Consider the following 16,539-nt stretch of genomic DNA (forward strand, 5'->3'; position numbering starts at 1 on the left):
ATCGAATACCATGAATACATTAGTATCCGAATCATTGTGTAAAGTCAAAGCTAGATATGTAGATATAAAAAAGTCAAAGCTATGTGGGTCAGATAAATATATGCTTTGAATGGTAGTTAACATTATAATTTTTGAATAATTCCATGTAAAACTCAATTTTGTTTATTTATGTATGGTGATTATATTTATTATGTGAGGTATATATGGGTGCTATAAGCCTATGGGGATCCGCGTACTAAATACTTACCTCAATGGTGGTGTTGAAGCTGAAAACTCCTCATTTTTGTTTGAAAAATACCTAATCAATATTTCTTCCGGTGTGGCATTGCTGGCGAATGTATTAAAAATTGCACATTTTTACAGCACTCTCACGAGAAAAATAGTTTCGTATCTTATTGTCTATGGTTCAGACAGCAAACTAAGAAACATGAGTTTAGACTGTGTCGATATTTTCGTATATCACCAACACAGTGTCGGTTTTTTTCGAAACAGGCAAGTTAACGGGTTGAGTTAACGGGTTGGCCACACCTTCTGAGTTCGTTTCACCACGGTTGTTCTGTGTGATATCCTTGCTATTTTCTTATTCGATTTATGAGTAGGTGTTGCAAACTAAGTCGAAAGAGCAGGCAATTTCCTTCTAAAAATTCGTTTTGTGAAAATAAGAGATTTAGTTCAATTTTAACCTTTTTTCATGTTGGGGGTGCCAATTGGGCTGATTGTGATAGAGCGTATTTCAAAGTGCACTACCTAACCAGAGTTATGTAATTGCATTACGGTATTCTTCGTTGCATTCCATTGCAAAAACAATTAATTTGAAACACTCACCTTTGGGAATAGTAAAACATAGAAAAAATCAAACAGTGAGTGGTCTACGTCCACATTTTATAATTTTAAAGATTTTAAAATTGTTGGTACAATTAAAAATTATTGGGGAAATAAGTGTCAAAGTGGAAAAATATGGCTATATCTCAAACGATATATCTAAACTGCACCGATATTTACATAAACTGCACCGATACTGAAACTACCTCTCATTTGATATAACACCTTTATCGAGTTTCTAATAGGACAACAAGTTCAGAATTGTGGAAATCATTATTATTATCAGTATTATTAAGTGCATACTTTGCATATGAATATACAAAATATATTTGAGGGCTCGGTACTGGATCACTTTGCCTCGAAAGCGAGTTCATATTTCATAAAAATCATATTTTCATATTTTATATAGGTTCAGTTTTGTTCTTAAAAATTTTACTTTTAACACCTCTTAATACTATTTAGAATGCATTTAATCTAGAATTCACCACAGTTGAAACGCACACAAAAACTAGACCTTAGAGGGTAAATGTTGAGAAAACCAATAAAATGTAGAATAGGAAAACGTATGTTTTTGACGTTTGCTTTAACAAAATTTCGCACTATTTTGTTGAGTCGCACGTGTAGTTGACCCTTTCAGTGATTATAGGCGGAGTAGTATTTGGAATTTAAAAGAATAAAACTGTTTAAATATGGTAAAAATCAAAAGAAAAGCAATCGTTGAGGTAGTATATACAATATTCAAATAAATAAGAATAAATTAAATATTGCTGTTTCCAACTTTGTTTCTAAAATTTAGGCAGAAAGCAATGCGGCAGAAGACTTACTGACTAAAAACAGTACTAGCGAAGAGGAAACCGATGATGGTGTGAACAATATGACAAACAAAAAAGCTAAGGCTAATAATATGGATAATAAAGGCAAAGATGGACCTTCAGCGAAAGTCCCGAAAAAACAACGAATTGAATCTAAAACCAACCGAAAGGCTTCCGCCACCGAAGCGAGCGTCAGTGTAGTTAGCCAAGCAAAATTGATGAAACCGGCTACCGAGAAAGTAAAGCCACCAACGCTAGAGGAGATAAACGAGTTAAAGGAAACACGCAATCTCTTTCATTCAAATCTTTTTCGCCTGCAAGTTAAGGAAATGTTGGCTGAATTAAAAGTTAAGGACAAATACACGAACTACATTAATAATTGGCTGGAGCATTTTAAACTATTCCTTAACAAACTCCAAACACAACAAAAGGAATATATGAACAGTCAAGATTGGTTAAAAAGTAGTAAAATAAAATATCCTCTTTCGTTGCAAAATTTGCGTGTGCAACAACAAAAGATGTTCCAATTTCAATTTATAAAACCCAAAGTTTCACCATATTTAATAGGTGCAGCTGCTACACAAACTTTACTTGGACCAAAGTTTGTCGCTGATATTTGCATTTCTATGCCAGAAGAATGCTTTCAAAAGGAGAATTATCTCAATTTAATATATGATCAGAAGCGAGCGTATTATTTAACTTACATTGGGAATGAATTGCTTAGTAGCAACGAATTCGGTGACACGTTCACAACAGACAAATTAAAGTTCAGCTATCATAATAACAATCCACTTAAACCGATATTGGAGGTTACACCAACTCCGCTTGAGGGGTGCAGTATTAAAGCGAATATTGCAGGCAAGGTGATTTTTCGCCTATTTGTGGCCGCGGAAGAAAGTTCTTTTAAACTAAATCGCTTTGTGCCATGGAACAACAATGTGCGCGCCAGTATTTTCGGTGATGATGACGAAGAATCGCTTCAACTGGCTACGCCACATTATAACGCCGGTGTTCTTTTCGATCTCACTATGCAACGAAACCAACAATTGTTGTATGGAAGTTTCGATGGGCGTAAAAATTTCCAAGAAGGACTGGTCTTGTTGAAAGTTTGGTTGCGGCAGCGTGAATTCGACGTGGGCTTTAATGGTTTCGGAGAGCATTTATTAGCTATGTATATGGCGTACCTTTACAAACAGCGTAAACTACATGTGAATATGAGCAGCTATCAAGTAGCGCGCACCGTATGGAATCAATTGGGTAAATAACTGAATGATGTATTTTATACATTCTATATGGGAAAAATGTCTTAATATTTTCATAATTGAATAGCATACAGTGCTTGGGATGAGGATGGTAAAGGTATTTCGTTAGCTGATAACTCTACAGACCTCGCCAATCAGCCCACTTTGGAGCAATTTCATACATACTACGATGTGGTCTTCATAGATGCTACTGGCTTCTATAACATTACTGCAAATTTAACCCGGGAGTTGTATCATCGTGTCCGTCTGGAAGCTAAATTAGCAGTTGATATGCTGAACGATATGAAAATAAACAGTTTTCACATGCTTTTTATGACAAAATTTCCGCTTTACAGCCAATTTGACCACTTGCTCAGGTAATTATCTTACAGTGAATAATGAGGCATCTTGCATTTCCATACACCAATTTTAACTTATATTACAGAATCAATAAGAGGGATGTGGTTGAGCAAATTATCGAAATGCATGTCGCACCTGCAGATAAGTACAATTTTGCAGGTTATGCGTATCCGCTATTGCTAAAAGTAATTGTTAGGTATGTGAACTTAATTACATATGCTTTTATGTAAATTCATACGTATTTACGGTGTTGCGCACTATAAAAGTTTGTTTTCCTTAGCCTTCTACGTAAAGGCCTTGGTGAGCGTGTGCGCACCATGGTACCGATCGAGCAACCTACTGACGCTTGGAATTGTACAAATAAACCCCCAGACTGTGCACGTTACTGTCATCTCGGCATTGTACTTAATCCCGATAAAGCGTTTGAAGTTTTAGACAAAGGTCCTGAATCCATTGCCGAAAGTGCCAATGAATTTCGAAAATTCTGGGGTGTTAAAGCGCAATTGCGGCGCTTTCAGGATGGCAGTATTACCGAGTCGGTTGTCTGGGCTAAATCAAGTGACAGTCTATGGAAACGGCGCCTAGTGGTGCGTTCCATAATTACACATCTACTACAACACCATTTTCAATTAGAAGAAAAGGATTTTGATTACATCGCTGGCGAATTAGACATTTCGTATCGTTTAACGCCCGCTTTTAAAACGGACAGAATGAATGAAAAGTTCAAAGTAGAACAAGATGTAGATGCGGAAGATACTTCACTAAGTGTAATTCGTAGTTTTGATGATTTAGCGCGGAAGCTCCATGCTTTGAGTGAGATTCCGCTCGAGATTGTTTCTATTTCCGGCATATCACCGGTGTTTCGTTACTGTGAGCCTGTTCCAATTCTCCCGCAAGCGCGTATGATTGGTGAACAAATGTATGCTATGCAAGTACAACGTGGTGTTATACAATTAGGTATGCATAAAATTGCATAACTCTTAATATTTTTTAATGTAAATTATATTTTACAGGCCTCAGTAGCAAATGGCCTAGTGAGTTAGGAGCCCTTCGTGCGCTTAAAATTGCTTTTTACATACAAATTGCCAAGTTGCTGCGTGAGAAACACAAGCTCCGTACAAAAGTCACCTACGATGGGATTTTAGTGCTTAAGCAGGGCTATTGCTTTGCAATCGAAATGTCACATCCCAAGGAAGTGGCATTGCTCAAGAAAGAAAAAAGTGAACGTGGCTTAACACAGTACGTTGATTGTGAAGCTAGCATTGCCTTGGAAAAGCGTTATTATGTATTGCCGAAGGTGACGGGTGCATTACATGCTTTATATCAACTACACAATAGCTTCGGAGGTGCGGTTATGATCGCTAAACGTTGGCTGAATACACAATTGATAGACAATGGTCTGTGGCCTGAGGAGTGCACTGAGCTATTGATTGCCGCTCAGTATCTAAAAACACCCGCGCAAAAAATTCCTTGTTCACCCCAGACTGGTTTTATAAGATTTCTGCAACTGCTGGCGGGTTCTGATTGGCGGAGCGAACTATTTTTGTTGAATTTCAATAATGCAATGGACGGTATGTAACGTTATACTATAAGTATATGATTTATTTCAAAGTAAATAACGAAATTCAATATTATATTCTTATTAGAAAACACTGTGGCTGATTTGGAGCATCGTTTCAGCACTGAACGTGACATATTCCCGCCCTTATGTATAGCTACTTCTTTCGATCTACAACATATGGGTAATTTGTGGTCTTCGTTGAGTAAGCCTAATGTTAATGTGTTAGCACGCGTTACCGTGCTGGCCCGTCACTCTTTGGCTATTATCGAGGGAGCGATTATGTCAACCGAGGATTTCATAAAACCTGGACGGATTTTCGTTGCGCCGAACAATGGCTACGATTTGGTGATTCAGCTGAAACCGGATATGATACCCAATTCGTGGGCACATGAATTTGGTAGTTCATTCTCGCCAAGTACGAAACCAAATTGGCGTTTGCCTTTAGCAGATAGCAATTTCTTGACGAACGCGGTGAGAAAGCTGCGGGTATGTAGAATAAATGATTTGATAAATTAATACCATTCAAGGCCCCAGACTCAAAGTCTATTTCTGCTGAATTTATCAAACAGGCTCCACTAGAACTCAACTACAGTTATATGCAACTAATTAAACGGGATGTAAACTTCTACCTCTAAAGGTACCCTGCCCGACGCTAACCACCTATTAACGCTTTCACTTAAGCTTACTCATCTAACAACCCTTTCCCTGTGGACCCAAAGTATGTTCCCTGGCCTATCGTCAATACTATCTTGTAATGTGGAATGACTAAATATATCGAAAGCCTTGGATAGGTCCAACGATACTCTCGCAGGAGCTGTTTTGTTTAAGTCCGGGTACTGTGCACTTTACGGAAGCCATGCTGATTTGTAGCTGGGGTCAATTGTTTCGTAAAGAACGGGAGTCGGAGGGCTTTAAGAGTTCACTACTGTGGAAAAAAGATATATCGGTTGATAAGACTGTCATTGTTTAACGAGTTTTCCAGGTTTTCACTTGCTATTTTCCACTTTTCAATATTTTCCAAGACAGCTTGAATACTCGAATGATGTAGACTACTCCCAATAGGCCTCCAGTTAAGAAGTCTTAGTAGGATGCTCAGCAAGCAATTCCTGCTGGGTTTCTACCGCAGAAATCACCCCTGCAGGCAATTGATGGAGGCTGAGCTACATGTCAGGAGGTATTCCTTTGACTATACTGAAGAAATCCAGACGATACACCACACCTACTGAACGCAAAAGTTTACAGAAAGGCCTTAAATGGCATTAAGGGGGTAGTATGGTTAATTCGGTGTAAAACAAGCATATTTTTCGAAATTTTTTTTGTCGACACAGTTGATTTATTCAAAATTTTAAAATTACTTCATTATAAAGTCATATTTAAAGAATATTGTGTGAAATTTTCATTGATTTTTATGAAGAAATGAGTTGGTGGCAGCGAATCTTCGCGGACGTCTCATAAAAAAGTTTTATTGCGGTGTCCCTCAGAACTCATTACTGGATCAACTAAAATCAAAAAACCAAATTGATTTCATCAGCTAATAAAGTTTCGCAGGTAACAACGTCGAATTTTTTTTTTTTTTAATTTTTTAAAGCGCTTTGAAGTCAAAACACCGATTTTTCATAAAAAAAACTTGAAAACTTTGTTGTTTTAAAATATGACAAAATTTAAAAAAAAAAAACTCGACGTCATTACCTCGTGAATAAAGTAAAGAAACAAAAAAACCAAATTTGAAAAGAATCGGTGCAGTAGATATGAATCTACAGTGGACACCGACCGTAAAAAAGGCAAATGTGAGAAAAACGCGTTTAAAGATTTGTGAAGATTTTTACAGCGTGAAATCCGGTTGGAGAGGTAGATACTTAATCCTTTGTGTCTTTGTCAATTTTACTCTAATGCACTTCAAACTTTCACACAATAATCTTAAGATGTTATAGAATAATTTAAAAAAAAAAAAAAATGAAAAAAAAAATACCATACTACCCCCTTAACGGGAGTCTCTTACCACCTTACCGTTAGATGAGATCAACGATGGCGACCGGTGGCTACACCGCTACTAAGCTTAATGAACTGACAACAAAAGCTTAGCTTGACTCTGTGAACCGAAGGGTGCTGTATAAATGGCCAAAATAGCTGGCGCACCGCTATCACCAAATTTGATTGTCACTCTGTCGTTGCATTTCGTCGGATTTAACAGGAACTGTATTGTAGACCAGAAGAGAAGTTAAAAGTTCACAGATGCTCTACCCATTTTGTGCGGATTTACCAGCTACGGAATCTGCAAATTGAGATAATTAATCTGAGGATCTCCTTGGTCGGCTTGGTGTAGGTGAGCACGGCTGCTTCCACTACCTCCATGAGTGTTCCAAAAAGTAAGAAGCGAGCCGCAGTAGCAGTGATCATCTTGTGGAATGTGCGTTCGCCTACGCACACATTGGAGTGCATAGGAGGAGCAGCGAAAGTGGCCTCATTGAATTCCGCATATCACCTTTATTAAAATTAATATAGGAAAAGTATTTTTGTCTAACACAAACAACAGATAGTGTGGGGGACCAAGAGCTGCTGGTTGGCCCTCACACTTGAATTGGAGCGAGAATGGGGGTGCAGGTTTGATAAAAGCCTTTTTCACATACCCATTTTTTTCGACCAAAGGTTGTCGCCTTAGTAAACTAGAGCTGTGCGCTGAATTTCAAGTCTAGCAGCCAATTAGTTATTGTTGGTGTTGTTGTAGTAGTTCCTTAGGCCCTGCCAGTGCGGTGTAATCACCGATCATCATCGCCTAACTCATCTAACAGTAGGCCCTGGAAATGTGCGGTTTCGGCAGGTCGAGTCCAGATACCTTATGTTCACAATGGGCACCGAACTCAAGAGCAATCCAATGTTCGTTATTATACATACAGGGGCATAACTGATCTGGCGTTCTTCTATAAAGTGGTAAATGGTATTATTGATGCCCCGGAAGTACGCAGCTCCTTCGAGCTTGCCCTGGCTGGTCTCACTCTTAGGAATAGTCGTCTACTGAAAACAGTCGCTACTTACAAAAGCTACGTCTATCACGGCCCGTGCAATAGAATAGCCATCAGCGTCAACTCACTTCATGGTGTTCTCGATTTCTATGGTGGAACCTACGATACTTTTCTGCGAAATGCCAAAAATATCATCCTATAGATTTTTCTCAAGAACCGTCTGTCCCATATTCTTTATCATTGTATTACTTACCAACCCTCTATAAGTTCTGATTCTGTACCCTCTTTTTATTTGTATGTATATTGCCGATTGGCGTTTGTTAAATAAATAAAATAAAATAAAATATAGTATAAACTTATACCCTATACAGTAACTTTAATGTTATTCGCATACATATGTATTTCAACACTGTTCCTACGAAAATTGGTATGAATGTATGCTAGTACAACAACAAAAACATACTTCCGTAAAGCAAAACAAACTTTTTTTTAACAAATGTTTTCAATTTCTTTTTTTTATATTTATAGGAGGCATATTCTGATTTCGCAGCCTTCTTCTACAATCCTCACGGGGGCAAAGAAATAGCGCTCATTTGGAAGCCTGATATAGCCAACGAAAGGGATTTCAAAGTCAACGAAATGAATGGTTACGCGTTAAGCCATAAAAACGGACAGAAAGTTGTTGTCAGAAAAGAAATATTAGTTGAAGATTTCAAATTTATACTTAAAGAGCTTTACCTACGAATTGGTACAGTAGATGAAGTGCTTACTGCCTCAGCCACGGCCGACAAAAAGGGCATAACCAGCAGTAAGAGTTTCAGCAGCATGCATGAAAAACGCTACTTTTCCAAAACACATTTGAATGAGGCAATTACTGAAAAAGTGAACACAAATTTGAAGAATCAATCGAAAAAAATAAAAGCTAGTTCAAAGAAGACAAAATCAACTAAATGTTCAACAAATGGATTAGCACCTAAGTCGAAGAATATCAACAAAAAAGTGAAGACACAAAAAACAGCAAAGAGAGGGTAGATTTTAGGTGTTACGATAACCATTAAACATTAGACTATAATTTATAAGTTAAAAAGTATCCCAACAATAAAAAAGAAAGTAAATTTCGAAAAAATCACGTTTCATTTTCCAAGTAGTTAGTTGCCAAATTTTGCCATTTTACGTTGTTTTGCTTGTTGACGAGCGCACAGGCCAGTCGATGAGGGTGAGGTGGATGTGAGTGGAGAGTGAAAAAATGGTGATATGTTCTCATCAATATCCATGGTGTTGCATGCGCGTGTGCAACACTGACGTCTAGTGGCGGTGGATTGTGGCGGGTAATACGAGCTTCCAATTTCTGTTGTTGATGTGGTTGAGGTGTGATGCAATGGGTGCTGAAAAATAACATAACACATTTTTACATATGTATGTATGTACATATATACATATACATATGTACATGCTCTTATATAATATGAATACCAACGAAATATTCAATCATACCATTGATGCTGGGGTAAGCATGGTGTTACAAGCCTTTGCCCAATCCAATTGTTGTTGTAATGTCGCCGTAGCTGGGGAAATCTCTGTTGTTGGTGCTGGTGTTATAGAAATTGTTGGCATTAATTGTGGCTGGACAAATTTTAGGAAGTCAGCTACTGTCATTTGTGCGACTTGTTGCAACAATTGTTGCTGTTGTTGTGGCTGAATTGTTGCTACATTGCACGCACGCGCTATGAGCTCTGGCAAAATACCCATATTTAGCTGATTAATGGCGGTATTTTGCTGGAATTGTGTCTGTTGGCGAGTATTAGCCAAAAGAGCATCACGTACGCCGACGTTTGAGTCTACATTATCCATCGTCACAAATTCACCTAGTAATGAATATTTGAACGGAAGAAGTCAGTTAAAGGTACTTTGTGGCGCTAAAAACAAAAAAGCCATTCCAATTGGTGCATATGCACCCTACGTGATGTTAAAAAAAAAATTAAAATATAATAAACGTAATCTTTACATACAAACATACATACGTAGTGATTTATAAACCTGGCGAAATGTTTTACTCAAAAATGTATTACTAAATTTTTAATTTTTGAAAATTATCTTTATAGGAAAGTTCGATACAACCTACCTTGGACATATCCCATAAAATCAGCGTGCACCTTAAACAAATTTTTAAATATACAGTTTACTAGACAGGGCTAGTATACTGGTATACTGGGGACCAGACAGTATTTAGACAGTCAATAAACGACATCCACCTGGAGACCGTCACCACCTTCATGAACTCCCGTCCTGTGAATGCCGTAATCGGAGTCTAACCACCACCTATTGCAGACGAAGAGCTCCAGCTTCCCCGTGAGACTCGTGTAACACTGGCACAACTACGTTCTGGATACTGTAGCAGGTTAAACTCCTACATATCCAGAATCGACCCCGACATACCAAACACATGTCCGGCAAGTGAAGGCACCCCGCACGACACTAACCACCTCTTCACATGCCCCCTAAAACCGACTCATCTAACACCCCTCTCCCTGTGGACCCAACCTGTCGAAACAGCATGTTTCCGGGGCCTACCCCTAGATGAGCTAGACGAAGATGACCGGTGATATGCCTACACTGGCAGGGCTAACAATACCAATACTGTTAAAACAACAACAACAAATTTTTAAATTTATTAAAAACACAATTCAAATTTATGGTTGAAAACATATTTTACAATATTTATTTATTCATTACATTATTAAGGGGGAAGACTACTGTGAATTTTTCAAAAAATCGATTTTTTTTTATTAGCTTAAAAAATACTTTGAACCCTCTTAAATAAGGTACAATATGTGTTACAGCTGGCAAAATTTTTCTTCATTGAAATTTCGACCTTTTCCCGAAGCGCTCCAAAGCGCGTACCTGCGGCACATGAAACTTTAAACGCATTTTTCTCGAAACTAAGTTTTTGTATACGGTGTACACGATATCTCGAGTTCTGATAAATGAATCAGCTTAAAAATTTAATTATATATTCTCTGTAATAGTGTATCTCGTCTGACATAGGATTTTTTTGATATCGTTATTTGTTAAATTGTTATAAACAATAGTAACATCAATTTTAGGCAAAAAAAAAGAAAAAAATTTCAAGAATTTTTTTTTCAACGCCAAAATTTTTTATCGACATAATCCTACGTCAGACGAGAGTCAATACTATGTATATGATAACAATATTTTGTTTTTTTGTTTTAGATCACCGAAACGTAAGATTTCATGTACACCGTTTAGGCACCTAAGAAAAGCGGACCTGCGCTTGCAGAAGTGCCACAGCGGCCATTTTGAATATTTTGACTTAAAATTTTTTTTTCAAAAACTTAAATATATAATAAAGATAAGAGTTTAAATAGATTTTATGTACGAGCAATATTTTGTTAGAAATAAAATCCGGAAAATAAGCCTGTTTTTTCCCTTGTCACAGTAGACTTCCCCCTTAAGTTACAAATCGAATACGAAAGAAAATAACGAGATTTCTCACTTCATTGTTTACATAATGGTAAGTAATTGCAACAGTAAGCAACACACCCCTTTGAATACTGCCCATTCAAAGCGTCTTCCTTGGTCTGAATGCAATCTAATAGGTACTCTAAACCTAGAAACCCATAGTAACTCCATAACAACGAACACAAATTTTTTGCGGGAGCCATTTGTTGGAAACGGACCCGCTACATCCATGGCCACTAGCTCAAATGATGAGCCCACGTTGCACTGCGCAATTTCGAATCCATTCCGCAACTGATTCTCTGCAAATGGAGAACCCACGTTGTATTGCTGGAATCCTCCGCGAGTTCTCTTGTCTGGACCTATCGTTGCCATACACTGCGCGCAATTTTGTATCCATTCGGCAACTAATTCTCTGCAATTTACCCAGTAAAAGCGCTGCTTGATCTTCTCTAGCGTTTTACTGATACCCAGATGACCTCCACTTGGTCCATTGTAGAATTCCTCTACTAAGGATGTAATTCTAGATTTAGGAACTATGATCAGATCATGGGAATTATTTCTGTCTTCGCTCTCCCTTACGCGATGCAATTATTTTAAGACTATTCCACTGCACCCAATATGCCTTAGCCACAGGACTTTCTATCGCCTTTTTAGGTTTAGATGGTCTCTCACACGCGTTTTTCGTTAGGTTAGGTGGCGCTGGAATACTTGCCTGGTGTACAACTACATCTCCAGCAAAAGATGTAGAAGTTTGGGCGGTTAGAACAGCTATAGTGTCCCTGGCTGACATCGCACATAGCGAACCTTCGGCAATTAGCGTTAACGATATGAGATTCTGTTGTTGTGAGGTACGGTGCATTAAGCAGGGCTAGTTATGAGATTCTAGCCTATATTGCACCAGCTGGTAGTGGCAGACAATCCTCCAATCCTCCTGAAACGTTTATTCGGGAACTCTTTAGAGGTGGCATCTGTCCAATGGTAGACTGGCAGTGGCGACGTTTTTCCGCGATTAACGCGTTCAGAATCTATCTACTCCAAATAAATATGTCCTGTTGTTCAGTGTAGTGTAATCACCGGTCGTCTTCGTCTAGCTCATCTAACGGTAGGCCCAGGAAACTAGCTGTTTCGACGGGTTGGGTCCAGAGGGAGAGAGGTGTTAGATGAGTGGGTTTGATGGGGCATGTGAAAAGGTGGTTAGTGTCGTGCGGGGTGCTTTCACATGTCGGACATATGTTTAGTATCCAGAACGTAATTGTGCCAGGGTTACTCGGGACTCTCGGGGAAGCTGGAGCTCTTCGTCTGCAATAGGTGGTGGTTGGACTCCGATAACGGCATTCGGGGGCGGGAGCTTAAGAAGGTGGTAAGGGTCTCCCGATGAATGTCGTTTATGGCCTGTCTCTACACTGTCTGATCCTGGAGTGGTCTGTCTGTTTTGTCCTGGTTCTCATCCACGTAGTTGAGGAAGTGCCTCCTGATGTTCCTGGGAGGTGGCTCAAGCTCAAGCAGGTGTCTGCATGGGTGAGGCCTACGGTGACACCCTAGCAGAAACTGCTTGCTGAGCAGTTTGTTATGCTCCTTCACAGGAAGCATGTGAGCCTCGTCATGCAGGTGTTGTATTGGGTACATCAGGAGACATTCTGTTGCGGTCCTAATTGCAGTATTTTGGCAGGTCTGGAGCTTCGTCCACTGCGTATCACTGGTTCCAGGCGACCAGACAGGCGCAGCATAGTTAAAAACCGGTCGGTCTATTGCTTTGAAAGTCGACAGCAACATTTCTTTGCCTTTGCCCCAAGTGCTGCCGGCAAGCGACTTGAGGATCTTGTTGCGATTCTGTACTCTCGTTGCAATAGCGGTTGTGTGCGCTGAGAATGAGAGCAAGCTGTCAAAGGTGACTCCCAATATTCCGGGGTTGTTTACCGTCGGTATTGGGGTATCATCGATGTGTACCTGAAGTTGCAGCTTGACCTCCTTTGTCCAGATAGTAAAAAGGGTCGCCGTGGATTTAGTGGGAGAAATTTTAGGTTTCTCGCAGTGAAGAAACGAGAAAGGCGGGCGAGGTAGTCGTTTACTTTTGTGCAGAGGCCATCAATGTCATTGCCCGACGCCATTATCGTGCAGTCCATCCTTGCTTTATTTTTCTCTGTTTTGACGTTAGGTCTCGAAATATCACCGACGTTTATGACGGTGAGTGCCGTGGTGGTGCTGTGCACACTTCGGAAACCATGCTGGTGTGAGGCTGGAGTCAGGTGTTCTGTAAGGAGTGGGAGTAGAAGGGCTTGAAGCGTCTTCACTACTAGGGAAAGGAGAGTTATAGGACGATGGGACTCCCCTTGATTGGCGGGTTTCCCTGACTTCAGTAGTGTGACCACTCTCCCTAATTTCCACTTATCAGGAATGATGAGAGTGGCCATAGACAGGTTGAAGGCCTTGGTGAGAAATTCTACTCCCAGTGGGCCCAGCTTTTTCAGCATCAGCATGTTTAGTCCGTCAGGGCCAATGGCTTTAGATGGTTTCATATGTTTGATGGCCCCCTGAACCTCGTCGCTGGAGAAAGCAAGCGGTGCACTGTTGTAGGGCAGTTTGTGCAGCCGTCTGGTGGCACAACGTTTGGATCTGTCGACCGGAGGATGCAATATAAATTGCCGGCTAAAATAGCTCGCGCATCTCTTCGGGTCCGACGAAGTACGACCGTTGAAGGTGATATCCACCTTGTCGTTGTGCTTCGTCGGGTTCGACAGGGACCTTACGGTGGACCAGAGCTTGCTCACACCAGAGGTGAAGTTGCAGGACTTCAGATGCTCAACCCATTTGGTCCGCATATGTCGGGTTACCAGTTGCCGGATCTCCAAATTGAGATCCTTTATTCGAGTATCCCCGGGATCGGCCTGGCGTAGGCGATCAAGCTCATTCGCCAGAACAGCTGCTTCGGCTGGGAAATTGGGACGTATGTCCCGGATCCGTCCAGCGGGTATGAAGCGAGCCGCGGCGGCTGTGATCACCTTGCGGAATGCGCGTTCGCCTGCGCGCACATCGGTGGGAATGGGTAGGGCTGCGAAGATGTCCTCAGTAAATTCCGCGAATCTGGTCCAATCAGCTTTGTTAAAGTTGATATATGACCGGTGATCCGCGGAAACAAAGTCGGCAGGTTTCTCGATCGAGATGATAATGGGCAAGTGGTCTGATGCAAGCGATAGCATAGGTCGTCTGCTATTTATCAGACCTGCGCTAGCAATTGTGATGTCAGGCGAGCTGTTGCAATTGCCCACTACCCTAGTGGAGGCGTCGTCGTTTAAAGTGCTGAATGTCGAATCGTCTATCTGCTCTGCCAATAGCTGTCCAGTACGATCAGTTGGCAGGCTTGAATGCCAAAGAGCGTGATGCGCGTTAAAGTCACCTACTACCAATCGGTTTTCTCCCCTGAGAATATAAATTTCGAGCTCGGCATCGCCTGACCGCATGCAGTTTTGTCTCCTGGACCGCAGCTATCTTGACACCATACCTGCTCATGAAGTAGACTATGTAGTCAATCTTGCTCGTGAGTTCGTTGCAGTTCAGTTGCAATAGCTTGAAGCTTCGCGGGAGTATGGTCGTAACTCGGGGGGTGAGAGATGCGCGATGTTGTCTACGTTGGTCCTGCTGTGCGTTCCGCAAAATTGGTATTGGCCTGATGTTTACTGGCGGCCGCACTACTGGGGGCGGGTGTGGGTGCAGAGCTCTGCAGCAGGGGGCAACGAAGTCGCGTGCCCACTCACGGGTGGTGTGCTGGCCGGAGCACCTCCGAAAATGGCACCAGCCACTGCAAGAATTGCATTGGACAGTTGTTAAGTTCCTAGGAACTACGGTCTGACACAGGGAGCAGACTGTGCGGGGGACCGAGAGCTGCTGGTTTGTCCCCGCACTGGGGTAGGAGCAGGAGGGTTGTGGGTCAGAGAGGGAGTTGTGTTGCTCGTGGGGGCTCATTACCGTTGAGGTGTTGTTGGTGGCGGCAGTGTGACGTGCCGGCACTGAGGGCAGTATCGCCGTTGAGGCAGCGGCCGCCTGTGGGCGGGAGTAACACGTGGCCACATACCTTGTGGACCACTCCCTGTGAGTCTTAAGGCCTGAGCAGGTCTTAAGATGGCACCACCCGTTGCACTTATTACACCTAACCGAGGTGGAGTTTGCGGCAAATGCAGCAGTAAAATACTTCTGGTCCGTGGTTGGGTTCGACGCCAGCCCGGAAGAGAAGTACTTGGAGCAAACTTGCTGCAATAAGTTGCTCCTGTGACGAAAGATTGGGGGTGGGATACGGTACACTAGACAGGGCTAGTTTACTGGGGCGGCAGCCCTTGGTCGGGAAAAACCCGAATCATTCCGGTAACGTAGAACCGGCTGTCATGGGAATGTCCTCAGGTGATTTTTTGATGTAATCGTAATTGCACGGGGATTGGAGTTGGAAGTTGGAGGGGGTTGATGTACAGACGGGTGGTAGTCGGAAGACGCAATCTCTTACAGACAACAACGTTTTGTACATTGAAATGTCATGACAGAAGAAAATAGAAAAGAAAAGGACGAACTGAGTACATCCGCCTTGGCACAACCTAAGAATCACCCAAGAATGTAACAATTTTCAGCTTTGTTCTCAAAGGGAAAATAATCCAGCAAAGGATGGATAATTGCGAATCATACTTGGTGTTAAGTATAGTTGCACAATCCTCATGCTACCAAGCTCTTGCATTTCATATTTTTCACAATTCACCTTACCGTCAATTTTTTACAATTAAAAAATGCAACCACTTCTAAAAATGAAGTACCTTGGTTTCCAATTCCAAAACAGCGATTTGTGAAAGTTTGCAACAAATCTTGGGAATCGCCACGCCATTTTCATAAGGTTTACAACGATCTGCACTTACCTCTTGAACTCAATTTATTATACGAAAATAAACGCGAGTCCTCAATTCTACGAACGTCCTGTTGTGTTATGACAAAACATTCATTGCCCAAGACAACGGGCACTATGAAAATTAGAACACATTATATTTATGAAAATATAATAAGAACGAAATAACGTTACCATGTATAGGCAGTTGTGCTTGTTCAGTCACTTGCACCACTTTTTTTATAGTTGGATCGAGATTCATTGTTCCGTTTCTGTTACGAAATTGCAAGCCAGAGTAAATATCCAAATAATTGTTCAATAAAGTTTAGAATTTCCGCAATAGCTCCTTTCCCCCCGTATAAAGATAATTTTTTTTAGTTTTAATTTTTGGAAAGCATCGAAATGCAAATTTGAGCAATTGAATGGTGGTGAAGTTTCTGATTTG

The 16,539-nt window shown here is 40.9% G+C and overlaps 2 protein-coding genes across 2 annotated transcripts; one reads left to right on the forward strand and one right to left on the reverse strand.

The window, feature by feature from the left end:
* The first annotated feature begins 1,413 nt into the window (after positions 1–1,413).
* LOC129242797 (nucleolar protein 6) lies at positions 1,414–8,788 on the forward strand. Its single transcript, XM_054879650.1, has 8 exons — positions 1,414–1,544; positions 1,619–2,891; positions 2,964–3,252; positions 3,321–3,431; positions 3,516–4,192; positions 4,249–4,806; positions 4,882–5,282; positions 8,285–8,788. The coding sequence occupies exons 1-8, from the start codon at positions 1,512–1,514 to the stop codon at positions 8,786–8,788; spliced, it is 3,846 nt and encodes a 1,281-aa protein (XP_054735625.1). The 5' UTR covers positions 1,414–1,511.
* Positions 8,786–16,537, reverse strand: LOC129242812 (uncharacterized). Its single transcript, XM_054879672.1, has 4 exons — positions 16,290–16,537; positions 16,129–16,230; positions 9,251–9,621; positions 8,786–9,141 (listed from the first exon to the last, which is right to left on the reverse strand). The coding sequence occupies exons 1-4, from the start codon at positions 16,354–16,356 to the stop codon at positions 8,905–8,907; spliced, it is 777 nt and encodes a 258-aa protein (XP_054735647.1). The 5' UTR covers positions 16,357–16,537; the 3' UTR covers positions 8,786–8,904.
* Between the last annotated feature and the right edge of the window lie 2 nt (positions 16,538–16,539).

This window comes from Anastrepha obliqua, chromosome 1 (genome assembly GCF_027943255.1).
Source record: "Anastrepha obliqua isolate idAnaObli1 chromosome 1, idAnaObli1_1.0, whole genome shotgun sequence".
Lineage (NCBI taxonomy): Eukaryota > Metazoa > Arthropoda > Insecta > Diptera > Tephritidae > Anastrepha > Anastrepha obliqua.